The sequence below is a fragment of the Fusarium falciforme genome, chromosome 10, assembly GCF_026873545.1.
Source record: "Fusarium falciforme chromosome 10, complete sequence".
NCBI lineage: Eukaryota > Fungi > Ascomycota > Sordariomycetes > Hypocreales > Nectriaceae > Fusarium > Fusarium falciforme.
This window is the reverse complement of record NC_070553.1, coordinates 245,958-268,083: the sequence shown is the minus strand read 5'-3', so window position 1 is coordinate 268,083 and position 22,126 is coordinate 245,958. Positions and strand designations below refer to the sequence as shown.

The window sequence follows — 22,126 nt, the reverse complement described above, 5'->3', positions numbered from 1 at the left end:
CCTCGGTCGAACAACACTCGGCTCCATCTCCACCGATGACCTTATTTTCCCTGGAATCCTGGGGTGCAGCTGAACCGCGGGGATTGTTCGCTAACAAGAGGACTCTCCTGACTCGTCATGCGGGGAAGGCCCTCGTGACTTGGACACGGCGACTTGTGGTCCTTGGCGCTAGAATATTATTGGTGCCTTTGACAGGTTTTCTCTGCGTCGTCAGGGGGGTTTCTCCGAATTTGCTTCCGAGAAGACATCCCTATGTCCGTGTTTTGCTTCCGAGGTGGAGATCGTACCCGTTCATTGTTTACGGCACTCGTGAGATGCGTTAAATTTCGGGTTAATCAATGTCGAAATGTCGGCCCTCGGCGGTTACTGGAATTTCCTGGGGACATCTTCACCCGAGGGCAATGGCCCAGTGCTTTGTCATGGCCGCGTGTTCTTCCAAGGTAGTGGAGATAGGATAACTGGGCTCTGTGCCTAGACCGACGTGTTCTACCCATCGTCTTCTCTTGCTCTTTCATATCACACACATATCATACTTGGCACAATGCATCAAAAGATTCCGCAAGATTCTTCTGTGACGTGCTCGCCGTTTGAGCTGCTTGCGGATTCTCTTCACCCGACCTTGCATCGCTGGACTCGACGTCCACAACGCTTTGTTTCTTTCACACCATGCGACGACAATTACTTTGGGTTGCGGATTCAACCCGGCACCGACGACATTTCTGATCTTCCCTCATTGGCATGGGGCAGGGACTCTGACTTTGTGCTCGACTTTGGCATACACATGGTCGGCTATTTGTCTTTTCGAATTTCCTGCGTTGGCGCCAACATGGACGCTCCATGTAGACTGCGTCTCACATTTGGCGAATCTCCTTTGGATGTCACCATGTCAATGGATGGCGTGGAAACATGGCTTAGCAAGGGCTGGCTGCCTGATGAGATCATCAATATCGACGTCTGTCCTGATGATGTCAAGATCCGACGGCGTCACTCTTTTCGCTTCTTACGTGTCCAAGTCATCGATACTTCATCCAACTTCAAAATCTCGATCTCTGATGTGGCCTGCGAATGTGTTAGTGCCATCAGTCAAGATCATGAACTCGATACTTTCGAGTTTGACGACCAGCTTCTTCAAGATATCGACCGTGTCAGCATTCTTACTCTCAGAGACTGTATGCAGTCTGTCTTTGAGGACGGCCCAAGAAGGGACCGGAGAATGTGGATTGGCGATCTTCGACTTCAAGCGCTAGCCAACTACAGTACACTCAAGGATTTTGATCTCGTCAAACGGTGCATCTTGCAATTTGCGGCTGTTGCGCGGACTGATGGGTCTTTGCCTGCTTGTCTGTTTGAGAAGCCAACCCTGGCTGCCTCTGCCGACTATCTTACCGAATACGATGCTCTGTTCGGCAGCGTTGTTTATGACTATGTTGCGGCATCTGGAGATCTAGAAACTGGCCGTCTATTGTGGGCGACAGCGCTCGGGTGTCTTCGACGTCCTTTGCAACACGTCAACCCCCAAACTTTTATCTTCGAACCCGAACGCACCTCGGACATCAAGTTCCTGGACTGGAACAGAGAGGTTGACACTAGCGCAGGATCTCATGGAGTGCTGCTCTTCTGTCTCAAGGCAGTCGCCAAACTTGCACAGCTCTTGCAGCTGGATTTCCCACACCAGGAAACGATCAAGGGGATGACTGAGGCTGCCCAAATCTTCCTGTCCGATGGCGTTGTGGTATCAGGTCCAAAAGCGCAGATCAGTTACGCATCAGCATCTTGGCTTGTTCTCGCTGAAGCATTCTCGCCCGAGACTGCTCGCAGCGCTCTGCTCAACACCCTGGCACATCCCGCTGCCATCAAGCCCATGACTCCGTACCTCTGGCACCATGTCTGCGATGCACTCATCACAGCAGGCTGCTACGAGAAGTGTCTCGAACTTATAAGATCGTACTGGGGTGGTATGGTCCAGGCTGGTGCTGATACGTTCTGGGAGTGTTATGACCCTTCAGATGCACGGACAAGCCCATACGGAGATGTGAGGATGAATAGTTTCTGTCATGCGTGGAGTTGCACGCCTACCCTCCTGCTTAGAAACCAGCTTTTAAATGAGGCCAGTGGCAAGGTTTCTGGAAAGATGACGATGCGAGAGTTGGACAGCGATATGGTCAAACGGGCCATTGGGACATCATAGGGGTTCAATGTCCTCTCTGTATTTATATGCTTCCTCAACTATAGAACCAAAAAAACGTTAAGTAACCATAAGGACTTTCTAATTCTTGCTGAGTGCAACTGTCCTTGACTGGCTTTGTGGGTCCAAGTATGGCTTCTCGCCGATTCCAACAGCACGGTGGCCTACACGGTCGCCCAGAGTATCGTAGTCGTTGGTCGCGCTGTGGAACACACTGCGGTTATCCCAGATTGCTTGAAAGGCGATTAGTTTTTGGCTTTTCTCCGTATTGTAGAACTGGTGAGTACGAACCAATGTCATTCTTGTTTCTCCACTTGAACCTGACCTGTAGGTCGTGGTTCTCCTCGATCCTCTTGTACAGCAGCTCCAGCAGCTCCTTGCTCTCGCGTAGACTCAGCTCGTTGATGCGCTGAGGGAAATTGCCAATCGCGAAGACGGATTTCCAACCAGTAACTGGGTTGGTTCGCACAACTGGATGAACCGCCGTAAGCCCACGACCGATGTTGGCGGGGTTGCCACGTGGCTCTTCGTAGATCTTGAACTTGTCCGGGCGAGCATCAGCAGCCTTGATGAATCCCTCGCCCTTGAAGGTCGCTGTCAGGCCCTCCAAGAACTTCTGCCAGGGGTCGCTGAAGCGGTCATAGATCTCGTAGCCTGACGCCCACAGGGTGTCACCACCCGTTGACGGGAGCTGGGTCAAGCGTAGGCTCGTGTAGTCAGCTGGGAACTCCTCGAACTGAATATCGCTGTGCCAAGAAGCAGCACCGCCCTTGCGATCATCTCGATCCTTGTAGCCGACAGCCAGGGCTTTGAAACCCTGAGATGAGATGGTGCTGATTTCGTTGTCGGCGACGCCAAACTCATCAGTGCCATTGAGAAGTGGGTGGATGTGCAGGGTCGACTCCTTTGGCTTGTTGACGAGCTCACCAAGGCGCTGAGCCAGCACCTTTTGTAGGTCATCGGTCAGGTTGTCCTGAGCACGGAAGAAGACGACACCCCTCTGGGAAACTAGTCATTGGGTGTCAGAAGATCCCAATGATATGCAACGAAGTTAGTCGAACTCACTGGTGATGGCAAGGTCACGAACAAGCTCGTCAGAGTTGGAGGCATTGAGAATGTCGTCGACCAGATTGACACTGGGATATTCACGGCCAATTACGGGCGTCAGCTCCTCAGACTCGAAGCGATCAAGCGCTCCAGAGAGAGATAGCGGCTTGGGATGTTGGCTCGTCTCGAGCCTGGTTCTCAGAACCGTCTCGGATTGGGTTGTAGTTGTCGACATGTTTGAATGAATTGCTGGGACTTGGAAGGATCTTGTCAGGCCCGAGGGCAATATGAAGGATATCGGCTGTCTCTTTATAGGCCGAGGGGGCCGATGGACCGAGAATCTCCAAATCACACCATGGTTGAGTTGAATCGCGGCATTCTGCAAAACACCCGCTTCATACTTGAAACCCCGCTCACATGAAGAGCTGCTGGAAAGACGCAATCATTTGCCTATCATGCATCAATCTTGGCCAGAGTCATGTTAGCATGTGCAATGTCATGTTAGCATCGGGACTTAGCCGAACATGGCCAAGATCTCCACATATTGATGACGTGCTAATATGGACACTTGAGCGACACAAGTTGTTCATTTATTCGTCTAGGCAGAGGTATTTTTCATATTACAATTCACGGAATAAATCTTTGTTGTTTAGGTAACGTTCCCATGTTAGACTAAGGTTAAACTGCCTAGCAATGACAAGGCTAGTCTCTTGATGTTATCAAAAGATTCTCAGCCTGCCCCAACCTGCACATAAATTTCGCCATTGGCATTGACATTGCTCATGAGGTTCCTATAAGCTGAGCTGTTATCGTCGTAGTTGCGAATGTTATGATCGATCTAGTTCTTTTATCTCTGTTTGAGAGAATTCATTTCCTAGAAAAGCGAATCTCCAGCCATTGTAGGAGATGTCAACCGCCACCTTCTTGACGTCGAAGCAATGGATGTCTTCTTTCTGCCAGTGGTCCATAAACTTGAGCATGTAATTCCTCTGAAGCCGGGAATCCTATCCTATTTTGCAGTGTGTTCGTCACGTGAGGCAACCGAGACTGCGAAGTCCAGCAGAGCCTGATTGATTGTGGCTGTTCAGAGAATCAGGCTGCAACTTTCAGGCCGCAGTGTCCTACCTCCCTGCATCATCTCACCGCTAAAACCTCCATTAACGTACTGCAAACCTCGCACGAAAAACAAGCACGGCCAGACCTGAGCTAATCGATTACTACTTGCTAGTATGGACACTCACTCAGTTCTTGTCGATCCCGTCAAAATCTGGGCCGAGTCCCCTGCATCTGATGCCATCGCCCGTAAACCCGGATGGAGTGACTGTATACCCGTACGCGGTGGCTGGATGCGGCGAAGGCCGAGGGTTCCAGGCCTGAATGACCACTGGGGCAAGTGGTATCTGAATCGGGGTTATAACCAACACTTTAGGTTCAACCCGGTGTCAAACGGAACGCATATGGAGACAGCCACAGAGGAGTTACAGTTTCACTGGAACGACAGAAACCCGGCCAGCGTCACGTCGCGGGATTGTGATGCAGGGCGAACCAGCGCTGCTGAATCGCCGCATGGTCATTCCGAACGGGTCATTAGGAAGGCCGGAGACCAAGGCTTGACAATGGTTGATGAAGCCGATGACTTGAGCGTGTTCGATCCGTATGAAAGGCGACAGCAGGCAGTGGAAATCGAGCGAAGTGGTATGGAAGCTGAGCGTGACGAGAGGTATTCCGAAGAATCAACGGCTGCTCTATCTGAGCTCAACCCGAAGCACCGCAATATTACACGGTATCATAAATTCAAAGGCCAGCACCACCGAACTTCCTCCGCCATCACCTCGGACAAGTCCGCGTTAGCCTCATTTTCCGGTGTGTCTGCCTCTGTCGCTTCGACCTCCGACCACGTTGTGACGACGTCAAGCTCAGCTACCGAAACGGCAACCACAGTAGCCACATGGATTTTTGGCACAATTATGGCCGGGGTTGGCGTAGGGATCATGCGTGCCACACAAAAGACTGCCGACGCGGGCACGAGAAGTGCTGTTGCTGGCGAGAGTTCGGCTCTCTCCAGCAGGAAAAGTGCCGCGGCGGCTGAAGAGTCAGCGCGAGCAGCGACAAAGAGTGCCCAGGCGGCTGAGAATGGTGTTGCGGTTATGCAAAAGCAACTCGAGGTCATGATCCAGGACAAACATGGACCTCCTCCTGCAGGAAACAGCAGCGTTGGCCCTCCCACAGATAACAGCGACTCCGGGACAGGGTCTGTAGAGGCGAGAAGTCCGGATGTAGAGATACCCCGAGAAGAACAAAGAGCACGAAGCGTGCCGACAGCGACACCTCCTGCTCCCGGTGCTGCGTTGACATCTGCGCCGATGAATGCTTCGCAAGAGGGAGTACCAACAGGAGGATCCCCAAAACAGATCGATCCAGCCCAAGCCCCAGAAGTGACGGAGAATTCGGGTACGAGCAAAAGACGAGCAGTCCCCATCAAGGCGACTCCATTGGCCAGAATGTTAACAACTTTATCTGCTGGAACAACAACAGCCAACATATCTTCGCCCCAGGGTCCGACCTTGGAACCCGGCGAGCCATCTGTCAATCAAAGTCCTCCGAAGCAAGTTCCCAGCATTAGAACCAGCGCGATAACGCTCCCGAATGAGACGATTCGCCGGAAGGAGGGCTGTTTGCGGAACATTACAGCGGTTCAAGATGAACTAAAATCACGCAAAAAGGAGAGAGAAAGCATGCTAGTACTTGAAAGGAGACTACAAGAACTGCGTAATAGATTTGCCTGACAGAGTATGCTGATTGGGTGCATGCTGGTCATGGTCCCTGTGGTAAGCAACTCGTCCCACGGGCTATTCAAGAGACGGGCGATTGTGAAGCGTCTTAAATGCGTCTAGAGCATCGGGGATATAAGGGTTCTATAGAGTAACAAACACGAAAATAAATATGTTGACATCTATGCCTTGTAACAGGCGCTGATGGCGAGAAGTCTAAGCCGCCCGGTTTGACGTTAAGCGTCGTCCATCGGGATGTATCGTCCGTGGCATTACCAAAAACAAGGTGACCTTCTCATTAGGATCCTTCCAAGGCAGAATAGATATAAGCAATTCCTTCGGGGCTCATATCAGCGACGATCAGTGCTTTACACACACTAAAGCGTACGTGCTGCCGAGGCGCAGCTCTTTTCGCTACGACACTGCGGTCAGCCGCCGTAAGGTGACAAAATCCACCCAATGATAACGTGCAAGCTTGTAGGATCACTAGCAAAGCCACCGCGGATCTACATGCATGGTGATTACTGCGCATGATAACCTGGTGCTTGACTAGGCAGCTACTTAAAGCACACGCTGCTCCAGTTTCATGTGTGCATATTCTCAACAGTGATGATCTCTTGATGCGCAAAATAACAAGGTAAACAGCCATGTCTTCCAGCAATGACTCCATTCTCCCAGTCGACAACAGTCGGAAAGGCGGCCGCGAGCGTCGACCTTTAGGAAAGACATTTCGGTGCCATTTTCAGAAGAATTTTATGAAATACATTGTTGGCCTCTTAATTTTTAGGTAAGTGTGTCTTGAGCATCCAACTTCTGTCAATTTCTAATCTCAGTTGGCATCAAGTCTCGTCGGCGAATCCGTCTACATCTACCGCCTCGATATGGGATTGACCCGCATACCCAACGATCCGTATGACTTGTGGTTTGGACAAGACATTAGCCACAATAGCCCAGGAATCTGGGACGCCGACCGTCAGTCCTTTCTCCGTCATGCTCGTCCTGTGCCAATCCACTCGCACAATGACTACGAGCGCCGAATTCCTCTCTTCGAAGCACTTGGCTCTGGATGCATTAGTGTTGAAGCCGATGTCCATTTACGCGGCTCTAATCTTCTCGTCGGACATTCAAAATCCAGTCTCAGTGATGATAAGACCCTTCAGTCGCTCTACCTGGAACCCCTACAACGCATATTGGAAGCACAAAACGCTCAACTGACAGATGGGGCTTGGCGCGGCGTCTTCAACCACGTCCCGGAGCAAACGTTGATCCTCCTCATCGACCTCAAGACTTCAGGGAAAGAGGCATTTGCTGAGGTAGATGCACAATTGCAGCCATTGAGAGATCTCGACTACCTGACCTACTGGGATGGTAAAGAGAGAATCATGAGGCCTTTGACAGTTGTGGCAAGCGGGAATGCACCTTTTAGCTCTGTGCTTGCCATGAATGCAACGCACAGAGACATCTTCTGGGACGCCAAGCTTGAGCAACTAGTATCTATCGAAGATGATTTTACGACGGATCCCCCCAAGTACAAATACAACGTCTCAAACTCATATTTGGCATCGACCAGATTCCAAAACGCCATCCTGTTTAGATACGCAAATAATTCCGAACTACACGGGGAGACGGCGTGGGAAAAAGACATTACGTCAACGCAGATTGAACAAGCAGAATCCCGTGGTCTACTGGCCCGATACTGGGATACGCCTTCCAGCCCTCCAAACGTTCGAGAGATTGCGTGGAGAGTCTTGGTTGATAACAAGATTGGGCTCTTGAATATGGACGACTTGGGCATTGTAAGAGCAAGGGCAAAGGGTTGGGGTGAGTTGCAGAATGACTTGCGTTGATATACGGCGTTGGTTATATCTTGATAACTGTATCTTTTGTGGCTGACGGTCTCTTGTGGACTCTTCATTGGAGACAATAATAATGGCGCACCTATGCTATAAAGTCACTACCACGCGTCCATGAAACTCGCGAGCTGCAATTTTCTCGGGTATACTCTCTCCCTGCTGCAGTGGGACTTTGGTGATCTTACTGCAAATCCCCTGCTGTGCCATGACGTGCACCATCTTCTCTACCTCTTGCACACTGCTGTGTAGCGAGCCACGAATGATGAGCTCGAGAAATGCGATGTTGAAAGGATCGAATTTGAATCCATCGTTCGAAAGTCTCAGAACGACACCCACGCCTCCGTACCGGAGACGATGGGGCGCCCAATCGGTTGCTGATATATCATCGGTGCAGCTGATAACAGCGTCAACTCCCATGCCGCCTGAAAATTGGGCAAGTTTCTCGATAGTATCAGAGTCATGTAGCTTGCAGATGATGTCGGGCTTAAGATGACTTGGTACGTTGGCTGCATTTCCGGTTCCAACATCACTACCATCAACCGCTGCGACTCGCAAGCCAACAGACTTTGCGAACTGAATTGCAAGAACACCCAACCCTCCGATGCCGACAACAGCCATAGTCTCGCCCGGTTTCACTTGGCATTGTTTTATGGCATTCCATGACGTGGCTTACAATTAAAGACGAGGTGAGATACTCACACCAGCACACATGAGAGGCGCAGCCTGCTTAAACGACAGGTTGTCCGGCAACCTCACCAGAGCATAGTCTACCGCAATCATGTACTCCGCAAAGTCCCCATCGGCGCCGACAAGGCCGCCCATGATCTTATTCTCGCAGAACCTGGCATCAAGCGACCCAAACTTGGTCAGTCGCCACCGACAACCCGCACAAGATCCGCAAGGATTTCGGAAGTTAAGTACTCCAACACGATCTCCAACCGCCAAGTCCCCGCTTACATTGGAGCCCAAGGCAGCGATGACTCCTGCTGGCTCGTGTGACCCGGTGAAAGAGAGCTGGGTGCCATAGACGCCCTGGTAGACTCGATAGTCGGGATGACAGAAGCTGGAGGCTTTGACGCGCACGAGCAGCTCGCCATCGCCACGAATATGAACTGGAACGTCGTCTGTTAGTTGGCAATGGGCGTAAGTATCAGCTCTGGGGATCAATTCTCCTTGACATTAAGACACGAAGCAAACAGTCGAGACTCGGGCTTGACCTCTCAAATCGACGCTGACACCAAGTTGATTCCTCCCTATTTCACAAGAATCAATTTAAGCATAGTGGCCGCAAGAGCAGTAACAAGTAGAAGCCACACCATGATCCAAAGCGTCCGAGTCCTTGTTCTCTGCCCCCTCAACGAGACTGACCGTGACGAAATGCCAATACATCTCTCCAATACTTCTATCGATGCATCCAAGCTACTTATCGCCGTAGAACAGCTAAGTCTGACGACCTTTAAACATGGATCTTGGGAAATAGTAGGTTGACGATCCCGAGATACACCGACCCTCCCTACACATTCTCTGACGGTGCCCTTGACTGATGCTTGAGTATACAAGGCCTCAACTAACCGTACTGACGTTCTTAGCGACCTTTTTACTCTACGGGTCGCCGCCAGAATAAGATAGACGTCCTGGATTTGTTCCTCTTCTGACTGCGTAAGAACGTGCAACTCTAGGGTCTTGACCCGCTCTAAACAAGTGATTGCCATAGCCACACTTCTATCGACGACGCTGCATATGACAGCGCTGAGCATTGAGGAAGCATGAAGCATCTGAGGGGAAGAACAATTTCTGCTAAGCATAGCTTTGACAGAAGCGTCTAAATCACAATCTGCAATGCCAGAAAGGGTGACGACTTTGTTGTCAGAGTTGCTGAAAACATAGACGTATTCTTGTATCATCTCCCGCTGTAGGGAGGAGAGAGCTCGAGGCTCATTCGGGACATTCGTAGAGGGATCGAGGTGCAATATGGGGAAAGGAACACCGACGTATCCGTTACTACTTCTAAGTGCAAGACAAGAGCTTCGTTAGTATGTAAACAATGGTGGATGCGATAACGTCTTCTTTGTAAGCCCCAAGGCTCTCTAATCCGGTGTGCTCTCGAAGAATGGAGATGGCATCCGGAGAAGGTTGCTTGATGTTGATCCATCGGCAGCAGCGATGGTCTGGTGGTAAAAGTTCTTCCAAAAGATCAACGATTACGTTGGAATGTACTTTGCGAGTCTCGAGTCCTTCGTTTCCGATATCCAGAACTGTGATGTCCATGGTAGGGCGCTCGACGGTCGCTGGAGTCTGCACCAGGGTCAACATTGCTTGTCTGGGTATCGAGACAATGTGTTCTACTCCCACTTACAGAAACTCTGTCGGACCTGATTCATGCTCGTCCGGTTAGACGCTGCTTGACTATGCCGAAAAACACATTGAAACGAGAAAGTCGGAAGTGTGAAAGTGCCGCCAGTAGGAGTCGAAAACCGGGAAAGCCAGAGCATCTACTGAGCAACCGAGAAAGGCCAAAAAACGAAACTGCAGTGCCATCACTAAACAAAGCATTTCTTCGCGAGGCACTTTCATTAACGTGAACACATCCCGAGTGTCTCTTGGAGCCCCTGAAGCGACGGGCGAGGAGTTGGTGGGTTAAGGGGGCAGTGCTGGGGGGCGGTGCTTCGTAGCGCGCAATGAGTGAACACAACTTCATTACATAGAGACCGGGATTTTAATTAATGCCAAAGCCTAAGGGCACGCTGTTATCCGTCTAGGGCCCTCCCTTCGCCGAAAGACCGCCTTATTCGGGCTTTCATTTGAGAGAGATGAGACACGCGGATGGTGGCAGTGCTTGCGAGACGCTTATTAGTCCCAGCCCACCTCCAGTCTATCAGTCAAACTTCTCCTCAGCGCATGTGCTTGACAGGTCTTTGGCTTCCAGCCCAATCGTCAAAGGTGCCAGGGCTCAGATGCACAGCCTTCCTGGACGGCTGCCTGATGTCCATGCCTTTAGCTTGCGCTGCGGGGAACTTTCTTCTCGGTCAGTATCCACATCTTCGGTGCGGCGCCCTGGAACTACGGTCCTTTTGACTTGATTCATCGCTCTCAACCGGCAGGGTGGATAGCCTTGAGCCCTTTCTTGGCACATGGAAAAGATTTTCTCTTTTCCTTGGTTAGAGTAACTGCCGCTCTAATATCAAACGTCTACTATAAAGCATTCCCAAGAACCCCTTCTTTCCGTGTAGAATCACCAACCCCAACAAACCAATGATCCCTCTTGTCGATTCACACAATCATCCCTCATTCTTGGTCAGTCTGGCCATCGCCAATCTGGAGGCTTCACGCAAGCTCAGGAAAGCAGTCCTTGCCGAAGGGGCTGCAAGGTCTTATGCGACGGACTTTGAGCCACCATAACTGTCCAGACTCCGGGACCCGATCTTATCAAGAGGTCTGTATCCAGCAACTTGTAGGTACGGGTCTGAGCTGACGACCAATAGTCACATCGCAGAACATGAACAGACCAACCCACGAACAGCGAATCGCCGAGACCATGATTCACCGTAGAATCAAGACTTGGCCTATATGGCTTCGCCAGCTCGTCTGGGCCAGCTCACGTTCCAAGTTGCAATTGCGGTCCTGGCAGACAAGCCCGGAATCAGCTCAGGATGACACACAAGAAGGAATACTCCGAGCTTTCGCCTCCATGCCAGTAGAGTTGGTCTTTGATCATCTCACCTCTGGCGAACATGGCATCTCGGACACTGAGGCGCTCGCCCGGCGACGCATCCACGGCCGCAATGCTGTATCCTCTCAAAGACCTCCGTCATGCTTCATGCTTTTTCTGTCGATCATCCCAAACCCGTTTAACATTTTGCTGGTCTTCCTGGCTATCATCAATGCTGCAATGCCACCTCCAAACTGGGTGAGTGCATTGTCTGGACAAGATGATTACCTGACTAACACACCGAAATAGAAAGGCTTCGCCGTTCTCATGATTATGGTCTTGATCTCGTGCGTCGTGCGGTTCTGGCAGGAATACCAGAGCGGCATGGCCGTCTTTCGACTTCAGTCATCCATCACGAGCAAGTTCAGGGTCCGTCGACCCTCATGCAACTCGACCTCGACCAATAAACAACGACACTCATCAAATGAGATAGCTGTCGCCGGCGGTGATCTTGTTCCTGGAGATGTGGTCATCCTCGTGCCAGGTGCCGTGGTTCCCGCCGACTGCCTCATCCTGGAATCTTCCTTTCTGCGAATCAGCCAGTCTACCTGGACGGGCGAAAGTGAGCCCGTGCTCAAGGTCACAGGTTCCAATGACTTGAAAGACGAGTTTTCTCTTTTCGATCTTGGTAATCTGGCCTTTATGGGCACTAGCATCGTGCCTGGTCATGGAGCAGGACTTGTGCTTCGAACGGGCGATGGTAGGTGGAAGAATCAACGTTTCATTCATGCGTGTAAGACTTGACTGACTTTTATAGACGTACTGATAGCAACCATGGCCAAAGAGATCGAAAAGAAGCGGCAGCCTAATTCATTCAAAAAAGGAATCCGCAATGTTACGTGGATGCTCATTGGGTTCATGGTGGTTATGGTCCCTGTTGTAAGTATCTCCTACCCAGGCACCTTATAGAGGTAATCAACCCAGTTCCGCTGACCGGAATATCCAGGTCTTGTGCATTTCGGGCAAGAGTACGGGTGATTGGGCAAATGCTGCACTCTTTAGTATCAGCGTCGCCGTCGGCCTTGTCCCAGAAATGCTGCCTGCTATCGTCAATGCGAATCTCGCCCGGGGCGCCCACCAGCTGTCTAAGAAACGGGCGATTGTAAAGCGCCTCGACTGCGTCCAGAATCTTGGGGCTATGACGGTTCTATGTAGTGACAAGGTATGAAGATGGTTGTTTGTTTTTGACAACCACCATTTTGCAACAGGCACTGACGGTTGAACAGACAGGAACTTTGACCAGGGACGAGATCTCAGTGCATCAGTACACAGACGTTATGGGAGAAGGCAGCCTGGACGTCATTGAGCTTGCTAAAGTGGACTCTTCAATCCAAGGAGACAGCGGCAATAACATGGACAGGGCCATTCTCAACTGTCAACAGCCAGACGGAGGCGAGATCCCCGTGGCCCATTACGACAAAGTCCAAGCCGTCCCGTTTGACTTTGAGCGTCGTCGATCAGGATGCATCGTCCGTGGCATTACCGGGAGCAATCTCCTCATTATCAAGGGTGCATTCGATGAGGTCCTCTCTCTGTGCTCTTCCATGCGATTTCGCGGGAAGAGTGAACACCTCGATCATGAAGTACGACGGCAACTCAGCCAGCGGGCCATGCGCATGAACAAACAGGGGCACCGGGTGATTCTAGTGGCAACTAGAAATCTTGGTAAGCCTCAGCCGGTCGACGATCTTGAGCTCGGCACACTCGAGATAGGCATGACTGTGGAAGGTATGATCAGCTTTGTCGATCCACCTAAAGACGACGCAAAGGACGCTGTCGCCAGGCTGACGGAGCTGGGAGTCCGTGTCAAGGTCCTCACAGGCAACTCTCTACCTGTAGCTCTCAACGTTTGCAGCTCTCTCGAACTGATCCAGCGTGGAGACACCATAGAGGAGGATGCAGAGGCCATCACTGGACCTGATCTCGCGGCTCTGGAAGGGTCCGACGAGTTCGACCTTGCCGTGCAGAGGTGCACCGTATTTGCCAAGGTGACACCCAAGCAGAAGAGCATGATTGTGACCAGCCTCCAGAAAGCAGGTCATTGCGTGGGCATGCTTGGTGATGGTATCAACGACTGCATCGCCCTTCGAGATGCCGACGTTGGCATCTCGGTCGACTCGGGAGCCGGCGTGGCCAAGGACTGTGCCGACTTGATCTTGACTGAGAAGGGGCTCTCGATTGTAGTCCAAAGTGTCACCCTAGGGCGAATTACACATGGCAATACGATCAAGTACCTCAAGGTGAGCTGCTCCCTCTGATTTCAACCTGTGTCTACCCCCAAAGCTAACATTAGCTCTCCAAGATGGTCGCATCCTCCAATTTTGGCAACGTCTTCAGCATCGTGGCGGCGAGTGCCTGGCTACCCTTTACACCGGTGAGTAGTTCTTGATGTCATACTAGGGACGCAGATGCTAACCTTGGGGGCAGATGATGAGCATCCAGCTTCTCGCTCAGAATCTCCTGTACGATATTAGCCAGATCGCCATTCCTTGGGACAGGGTTGATGATGAGTATCTGCGAGAGCCAAGAAGATGGAACGCCATAGGTAATTCCTTCTACCCGAGAAACGTTTGATCTCAACTGACAATGAACGCCTAGACATTTTCAGATTTGTCGTCGTTCTCGGCCCAACCAGCTCTGTCATCGACATTTGCACGTACCTTCTAGGCTGGTTTTACTACGGCGTCAAGTCCACCGACGACAAGCAAGCTGTTAAGCTGTTCCAGACACACTGGTTTCTACAGGGGTAAGCAAATAGTCTTTTTTGGCGGGGCTTCTTGACTAACAATCGGCTGAAAGCCTCCTCACCCAGACTCTCATCGTGCACCTCCTCCGTACGGCAAAGATCCCATTTGTCCAGAGCCGCGCTGCCCCGATCCTCGTCTTCTCGACTGCATCCATCATGACCATCGGCTTTATCCTGCCCTGGGTTCCAGCATTCCGGCCTGCCTTTAGCTTTGCACAGCCAGCGCCGTCTTTTGTCGGGTTCCTTGCGGCTGAGCTTCTGGCTTACGCCATCGAGGTTCAGTTGGTAAAGATGCTTTACATTCGGATCTTTGGTACATGGCTTTGAAGGTGTGAAGTGATTTCGCTACGGTGAGGTGGCAAAATCCAGAGGATTACTTTTTTTTCTATTTCCCTTGCTCGATGTGTCTATTTCTTGTTCTGCTGGGTCTCTTGAAAGAGTATCGCGTTTGTGTCGAGGTCTCAACACCCTCAAGCAGGTAGCTTCAGGTTATTCAACAAACCACATTTTTGCTTGTTCATTCGTTTACTCTTTTTTCGTTACATCATTTGCTTTCTCCTATCCAGTCATTAGATAAACATGTTCAAACTTCATTCGTAACGATTAGAGCCAAGTACCTGAGCGCTTGACATAGTAGACGTGCTGAGGGATTAGACATTCTCGAAACCCTACCTCCGTAGCCCGAGTCAACTTTTTAGGTAACGCATGTTCAAGGCTCCATGATATTCTGCTGAGCTCATGCCTATCGGTAGATATTAATACAATTCACGCCAAAAATCTTCCAGCCCTTTCCATCAAACTATATCTCATCTGCAAGAGTCGACCGTTTAATATAGTTCAATGCACTTCCAGCCCTTAGCCATTCTATCTGATGGGCATGATAAGAGTGGTTGAGTTGCGTAGTCCATCGAGTACCATCTTTCCTTCTGACCTCCATTGTGACCTGCTTGCCAGGTTGAAGATGACTCCCATCCACATCCAGCAGACTAATAACATCACCTTCGGAAACCCTGTCGTAGTCTTTCGTATCCGCAAAAGTCAAAGGAAACATGCCCTGCTTCTTGAGATTCGTCTCGTGAATTCGAGCAAAGCTCTTGGCAATGACAGCAACACCACCTAGATGTCGAGGCTCCAATGCGGCATGTTCTCGCGAACTGCCCTCTCCATAGTTGTTGTCGCCAATGATGCACCACCTGATGCCGGCCTGCTTCAAATCCCTCGCAACTTGGGGCACGGGTTGAATTTGGCCGTTTGCTGGATTCTTGGCCTTGCCAATCATGCTGAGGGACGACGCATTAGCGAGAAAACTATTGGTAGCCCCAAGCAGCATATTGTTGCTAATGTTTTCAAGGTGGCCTCGATATTTGTACCACGGCCCTGCTGGCGATATATGATCCGTCGTGCATTTTCCGGCGACTTTGATGAGGACTTGCATATCCTGTGCATTTCCATCTTGCCACGGTTGAAAAGGCGTCAGAAGTTGTAGTCTGTCGCTGTCCCCGTCGATGTCGACCTTGTATCCAGAAGTATCTGCCAGAACTGGGGCTTGATACAGGTCGTTTCCGGGAGAGAAATTCTGAGGAAGTTCGTTGGCTGCTGGCGGTGTGAAGCGAAACTCAGATGGGGCACCAGACTCGTCAATGAAGGACACACAATCCGTAGCAGGGTTGAACGTCAGGTCTCCTGTGTAGGCAAAGGCTGTGGCAATCTCAGGAGAGGTGACAAAAGAATGAGTTGCTGGGTTTCCATCATGACGACCAGTAAAGTTTCGGTTGAAACTCGAGATGACCGAGTTGCTCTCGGCTCCCGCAATGTCGACGTCCTTTCGATCCCATTGCCCGACGCATGGGCCACACGAGTTGCTTAGAACAACAGCTCCAGCATCCCGGAGGGTTCCGAGGATCCCGCTGTCCTCCGCCGTGGCACGGATCTGCTCACTACCTGGGCTGACCATAAAAGGTGTCTTGGTTCGGTGCATGCCCGCTTCCTTGGCCTGTGTCACGAGAGTGTAAACCTTTTCCAGGTCCTCGTATGAGCTATTCGTGCAGCTCCCCACCATGCTGTAGCTGATCTTTGAAGGCCATGAACTTTCCTCGACGTGCTTCTTGAACTCGGAGAGGGGATGTGATAGGTCAGGTGTGAAGGGGCCGTTGATATGAGGTTCCAGCGTTGAGAGGTTGATCTCGATAACCTCATCGTAGAACTCCTCGCTTCCGGGGTCTGCATTGAGCAATACTTGCTTGAAGGTGTCGGCATATTTCGCAATATCTCCTCTCTTAGTTGCTGAAAGGTAGCGGGCCATGGCTTCAGAGTAGGGGAAGATGCAAGATGTTGATCCAACCTCGGCCGACATGTTGCAAGGAGTTGCCATGGCTGTGGCCCCCAAGGTCTGAGTGCCGGGTCCAAAGAACTCGATAACCTTTCCCTTTCCTCCAGAAACAGACAGAATACCGGCGAGCTTACAGATGATGTCCTTGGAGGAACTCCATCCAGAGAGCTCGCCCGTCAATCGCACGCCCACGACCTCGGGGCAGACCAGCTCCCAGGGCATTCCAGCCATGGCATCGACGGCATCTGAGCCACCGACTCCGATTCCAAGCATGCCCATGCCGCCAGCATTTGGTGTATGCGAATCGGTGCCTATCATCAAGCCGCCAGGAATGGCATAATTCTCCAAGATTGTTGTGTGGATGATGCCAGCACCAGCCTTCCAGTACCCAATGCCGTACTTCTTTGCGGCACTGCTGAGGAACGCATAGACTTCACCATGATCGCTGGAGGCTCGAGCAAGATCTTGTTCGGCGCCGTACTCGGCTACGATCAGATGATCACTGTGTACGGATGTCGGGGCTCGGACTCGCGGAAGACCGGCACTGATGAATTGTAGGATTGCCATTGTTGCAGTCGCATCGTGGCACGCAACGCGATCGGGTCGTAGGCGTAGAATCGTCTTGCCTCGTTCAATTTCGTCAAACGCCCAGCCATCTTGGTCGTGTATAAGATGGCTATAGAGTATCTTCTCGGTCAATGTCAGTGGCCTTTTGTTGATGCCTCGAACGCGCCGCAGGGATTGGAGCTGTGAACCGTAATTGAGAGGGTTGTACTAAAGAGACAAGTTAGTGTATCGTCTGTCTATGTGATGCGCCAGAGGTTACCGGTTCCAGTGGACTCATGGCAACATGCGACGAATGCGTCGCTAGGGAACGGATTTGAAGCCATCGGAGCTCTCTCTTGGCAAAGGAGCCTCGGGCGACGGCAGACCGCAGTGTTGTCAGTGTCATGTTTGCTTGGATCTAACACCCATGACGATGCCCCAAAACTGAGGGACCCTGGAGAACTCACCCTGGCATTTATTCAGCATGATGAGAATGTAATAATACCCTATTTGCTAATGTCCGAGCCGCCGAGGCAATGTACAGCGTGGATCCGCCCCACCTTGGGAGGCGCGGAGTAGTCCGCATACCGCCCATCTCCACACACGGGCTACTCCGCGAGAGCGGAACGCTTAGAAACCAGGATTCGGGTGCGTTCCGAATGGGTCAAGATCCTTGTTGGCGTCCAGAGGGAAACTCCATGTGAACTCGGACCTATCAAAATCGGCCAAAAACATTTCAATCTCTGGCACAAAGTCCGGTCTTCCCATGTTGATGCCCTGCCATATGCCCTGATCGTCATCAGAAGTGGTAGAAATTCCTTGCCAGGTTCCGTCTGGTTGTTCCGGTGGAAGCTGTTCAATGCCACCCAAAATTTGAGAATTCTCCAACATAGTGATACATTCACCTTCTGTTCCTGGTTCTTCGACCCTGCGGGCAGAGCGACCTCCTGTAGTCGAGTATTGAGATAGACGCGGGGCCTTGAATGGAGAGTCGTCCATATACAACTTTCTCATCGTGAGATCGGCTACAGAGCCAAAACTTCGCTGGCCACTCTTCGCGGATGGCCACCACTCGCCGCCGATAGTAAGGAGGCTAGAACACGTCCGAAGATTCTTGGACATTACATCCGTAGAGGCTTTCTTGCGAACTTCCAGCGAAGTCCAGAATGAGTAGATCAGCGTAGCTCCGGCTGCAAAAATGCTCTGCACTGCTCTCCATCCGTGATGAAGACTGTGGAGATCATGCAACCTCTCGTAGCCTTCCAGTATGCTTGAGGAACTGTCAAAGCAAGTTTGCAGGGCTTGTGCAGGCGGATTCCTGACCACCTGGGATGGCTGAAAAAGCAATACTGTTGCCGTGTGATACTTTATCCTGAGCTTCAGTCTCCATACTTCCCTTTGCCGATTGTCAAGGCTCGGAAAGTCGAATTCGTCTTGAGAAGCCTCTTGCCACCAGCTGTCGAGGGTTTGCCTAATCCTTTGTTGATGTTCTGCTGGGTTCTCCGGCCAAGGAAACCAGCTGGAATCCCCCGGTAGATGGTAGAGGTGCAATTTGATGTCGGAGACAATCCGGTCAAGCTTGTACGTGTAAGATGCATACCGAGTAACGGCTGCCATAAAGGAGTGTGGAATAGCCCCGTTCATGGCATCATCCTCCGGTGGTGGGGACTCGGGTAGTTGAATATCAAATGTTTCATCCCTGAACCCGAGAGGACGACCCTGGATGGAAGATATAGACCTGACGAGTTAGCACAAGTTAGACGCGGACAACACATGGACAAAGTGACATACCTGTCGAGGGAGTATATCGTAAAAAAGGTGAAACGCCTGATCTGTTTCATGGCAAAGTCTTCAGGCCGTTCACTGTGGTGTTCCCGATGTATGCCAAGCTCGACACAGTGAGCCGATGCAAGATGAACCAGGGTCCACAGGTTTATCTCTGCTGGCATCAGCATGCTATGATTGATAAGCATAACCATAGCCTGGATCGTAGGAAGTGAAATCTGTGAGAAGGCATCCTTGGAGAAATGCACAGCGGCGGCATAGAACCTCTGCGGCGGGAATTCGTAGACACGAGTCCGAACCTTTACAATAGCTGCAATATTGAACACCATGAAAATGATAAAGGCAATCACAGGTAGGGTCGCGCCGTGGTCTTCCGGGACTCCAGGAGTTACTAGACGTCCATTCCAGCGGAACGGGGGCATGGTGCTGGGCCAACCGTGCGTTGAGTCATCTACTTGTCCAGATTCAAAGACACAGGAGTAGATGGCATCAATGGCACTGAACAATGATGAGGGCTCCAGGACTGGAAAATCGGGGTGAACCCAGCGAATGTATGTATGAGCGAGGATCAGAGCCTCTTGCTTAGTAGGTAGTTCCTTTCGGCTTAATTAGAACAAGAGGTCCGCAGGGCAATTCGAGAATAACTCACACTTTTGAGAAAGGCATGCATAGCCTGATAGTAGGCCTTGTTGTGACCTGCGCTCACTCCGGAGTCTTGCCACTCCAAGTCGCCCGTGTTGACGTTATCACCCATACCCTGCGGCGTGGATCCGGTACTTGATGGCGAGGCTCCTATCAGATTCGCAAATAGAAGTCCGGAGCTCGAACCGAGGTAATGCTTTTGGGGGGAGTCTGAGTTGAGGGACAACATGCCCAGGTTGACAGCGACGGAGTGAGCGCGTTCAGGGAACGAGCCATCGTGATCGGGCTGTTCAGACGCCTCTGCTGATCTCTTTCGTGATATGATTTGCAGGGCAGGACTTGGAATCGTAGCTGCTGGTGTCATCGACGTATCCCCTTCTTCGTTTCCTCCCTCGTCCACTGATCGACTACCTAGATCTGGTGCCTGCTCGATTTGAGGGCCAGACTGCAGATCTACATCAGGTGCACGTTCTCTGATGATGTTCTCGAGCCATTGTATCCTTGCGCGAGCAGCCCCAACAAAACTTCAAGCCACATCAGTGAGAATCCATTTATGAACCGCGCGGTACTCACTTTCGAGGGATGACAATGTTTGAGTTCTGGCTATCCACGTCGAGGCATACCTGGCCTGCCTTTGCGCAGTTTGTGCATGCCGGAATCTGACCGTCACACTGTTTCGGCCTCAGTACGTGTTCCTTCGGTATTGCTTAAAGCAGCGTTCTTCACCTTGATGCGTCGCGATCGACAACGGCGGCAGGCCAGCCGGACCTTTTTGGGGGCGCTGGTCCTGGAGGCCATCTGGAAACGCACCCTAGGCACGAAAAGAAGGAGTACTGTAAGCCTCACTCGCTTCGCTTTCCGTTCCTACTCCGTCGGTAGGCTTTCTAAGAGATGCTGCTTGTCGCGATGATTGGCCCAATTCATGTGACAGATCAAAATGTCATGGTTGCGAATGGAATGAAGATGACGCGGCGGGGTCGAGGATTTTATTTCGCCCGCAAACACCCTGTACCCAAGTACCTACAGTAGAAACCCCAGAGTGGTTTAACTAAGCAACTCAACTACGCCAATTGTACGCTACAATCTTCCACAACGGCTCAAAGAATCGCCAGCTTTGGTTGAATGGCCGTAGAGTTTCTCATCAAATCCATCACGTTTTGATAGATCGAGAAGCTGATTGCCCCTGACACCTGAAGTGAACAATGCTTAGCACTCACTTCCGACATGTTACGCCACTGTCAATGCACTCACGCTAAGTCTGACCAACCGAGGCGTCGTGCCCTTCCATAAACCTGCAATGCCGGATTCCCCAATTATGGAAGTCAGGACGTGCAGAGTTCCTCGTTTCTCGCTACCTGTACCGACACTCTGCATCTTGGTCTTGATGGTATCGAAGGGCATTGTGGCATACACAGTGACAACACCAGCTGACGCTCCAGCTATTGAAGCCGCGAGACTCCCTTTGCCTGCATCTTTCAAGTAAGGCTCTATCAAGTCAAAGATTGCGTAGTAAGATGTAAACCTGACGAGGGCATTGGACACTTGCTTCATTGTCACCGGCACCACCCCGCGGTAGAAACCACTTATACCCTGATTGGAAGCCATCCACCGCATGGCATCCCCGGTTGACTTGAATGTGCGAGGGCCTGCTCTGTCTTCAACAATCTTGGTCTTGATGCTTTCGCCTGGAGTCACGACGGTGATGCTTTCTGCAACTCCGGCCGCAACCCCAGCCAGCATATTCGATGAACTTGTAGGCTTGCCTGTCTTGTGATCCCGAGGTAGCTTGTTTCGGATCGCATCAAACGTCAGGAATCTGATGCCTGACTTCGAGGCATTGGAAACGCAAAAAGCCCCAGCTCCGGTATACAGAACACCAACGCCATGATCTCTGACAGCCGTGATGAGAAGTCGAAGGGGCGATGGCGAGGATGCGCCTAAAAGTTGCTTTCGTGTCTTGACGTATTCGGTCGGATACTAATTGAAGCCGCTATGAGCCAAGGCCGTCACTATGTGAATGTGGTTGACTGAGACTTACAGTTGTGAGAGACTCGATGCCACCCGCAGCAGCTCCAGCTACTATTGACTGCAGTGGAGTCGGGGTGTTGGACGATTTCTGTGCCATATCGTCTTGTCCTGCAATATTTCTTGGGATGACAGGATCTGCTGTGTAAACCCCAATCTACTTGTATCATAGCAATTAGACGCTGGACATGTCTCGCTCCGAGACTCAACCCCCGAGTCAAAAAAAAATCCCGCCGCTATCATCCGCCATCGGAATCCCTCCGCGCTCTAAGTCCGAACGCGGCTGGTCGACCTTTCGGGGCGATGGCAGGGAGGCGACTGGGCTACTCCGCCTGCACCCTTGTCTGCGGAACAATCCAGCATATCCACCCCACGGATGGAGGGGGCTCGGGGGATGCGCCACGTTCACACACGAGTAGCGACAGCAGTGGAGAGAACCTGTGGGGATATAATTGGATTAAATTTGGTCTTTCCTTTGAAGCCTTCCC

At 51.4% G+C, this 22,126-nt stretch overlaps 7 protein-coding genes across 7 annotated transcripts; 3 read left to right on the top strand and 4 right to left on the bottom strand.

The window, feature by feature from the left end:
- Positions 1-541: 541 nt before the first annotated feature.
- On the top strand, positions 542-2,188 carry NCS54_01202700 (Bac-rhamnosid6H domain-containing protein; the record flags this gene model as incomplete). The annotated part of the gene is made up of 1 exon (XM_053157279.1): positions 542-2,188. The coding sequence occupies one exon, from the start codon at positions 542-544 to the stop codon at positions 2,186-2,188; it is 1,647 nt and encodes a 548-aa protein (XP_053013254.1).
- Positions 2,189-2,266: 78 nt separating this feature from the next.
- Positions 2,267-3,467, bottom strand: NCS54_01202600 (TauD domain-containing protein; the record flags this gene model as incomplete). The annotated part of the gene is made up of 3 exons (XM_053157278.1): positions 2,267-2,418; positions 2,477-3,193; positions 3,251-3,467. 3 exons carry the CDS (start codon positions 3,465-3,467, stop codon positions 2,267-2,269), a joined length of 1,086 nt encoding a protein of 361 aa, XP_053013253.1.
- Positions 3,468-6,650: 3,183 nt separating this feature from the next.
- Positions 6,651-7,850, top strand: NCS54_01202500 (Hypothetical protein; the record flags this gene model as incomplete). Its single annotated transcript, XM_053157277.1, has 2 exons — positions 6,651-6,790; positions 6,848-7,850. 2 exons carry the CDS (start codon positions 6,651-6,653, stop codon positions 7,848-7,850), a joined length of 1,143 nt encoding a protein of 380 aa, XP_053013252.1.
- Positions 7,851-7,946: 96 nt separating this feature from the next.
- Positions 7,947-8,474, bottom strand: NCS54_01202400 (PKS-ER domain-containing protein; the record flags this gene model as incomplete). Its single annotated transcript, XM_053157276.1, has 1 exon — positions 7,947-8,474. One exon carries the CDS (start codon positions 8,472-8,474, stop codon positions 7,947-7,949), a length of 528 nt encoding a protein of 175 aa, XP_053013251.1.
- Positions 8,475-11,108: 2,634 nt separating this feature from the next.
- NCS54_01202300 (Magnesium-transporting ATPase, P-type 1) lies at positions 11,109-14,638 on the top strand (the record flags this gene model as incomplete). Its single annotated transcript, XM_053157275.1, has 11 exons — positions 11,109-11,224; positions 11,264-11,289; positions 11,339-11,763; positions 11,815-12,265; positions 12,323-12,444; positions 12,512-12,727; positions 12,792-13,805; positions 13,868-13,939; positions 13,993-14,110; positions 14,164-14,311; positions 14,365-14,638. The coding sequence occupies 11 exons, from the start codon at positions 11,109-11,111 to the stop codon at positions 14,636-14,638; spliced, it is 2,982 nt and encodes a 993-aa protein (XP_053013250.1).
- A 472-nt stretch (positions 14,639-15,110) lies between these two features.
- NCS54_01202200 (Aconitate hydratase, mitochondrial) lies at positions 15,111-17,592 on the bottom strand (the record flags this gene model as incomplete). The annotated part of the gene is made up of 2 exons (XM_053157274.1): positions 15,111-17,414; positions 17,467-17,592. 2 exons carry the CDS (start codon positions 17,590-17,592, stop codon positions 15,111-15,113), a joined length of 2,430 nt encoding a protein of 809 aa, XP_053013249.1.
- A 224-nt stretch (positions 17,593-17,816) lies between these two features.
- Positions 17,817-21,738, bottom strand: NCS54_01202100 (Fungal-trans domain-containing protein; the record flags this gene model as incomplete). The annotated part of the gene is made up of 6 exons (XM_053157273.1): positions 17,817-18,924; positions 18,978-19,567; positions 19,621-20,137; positions 20,187-20,284; positions 20,865-21,590; positions 21,652-21,738. The coding sequence occupies 6 exons, from the start codon at positions 21,736-21,738 to the stop codon at positions 17,817-17,819; spliced, it is 3,126 nt and encodes a 1,041-aa protein (XP_053013248.1).
- Between the last annotated feature and the right edge of the window lie 388 nt (positions 21,739-22,126).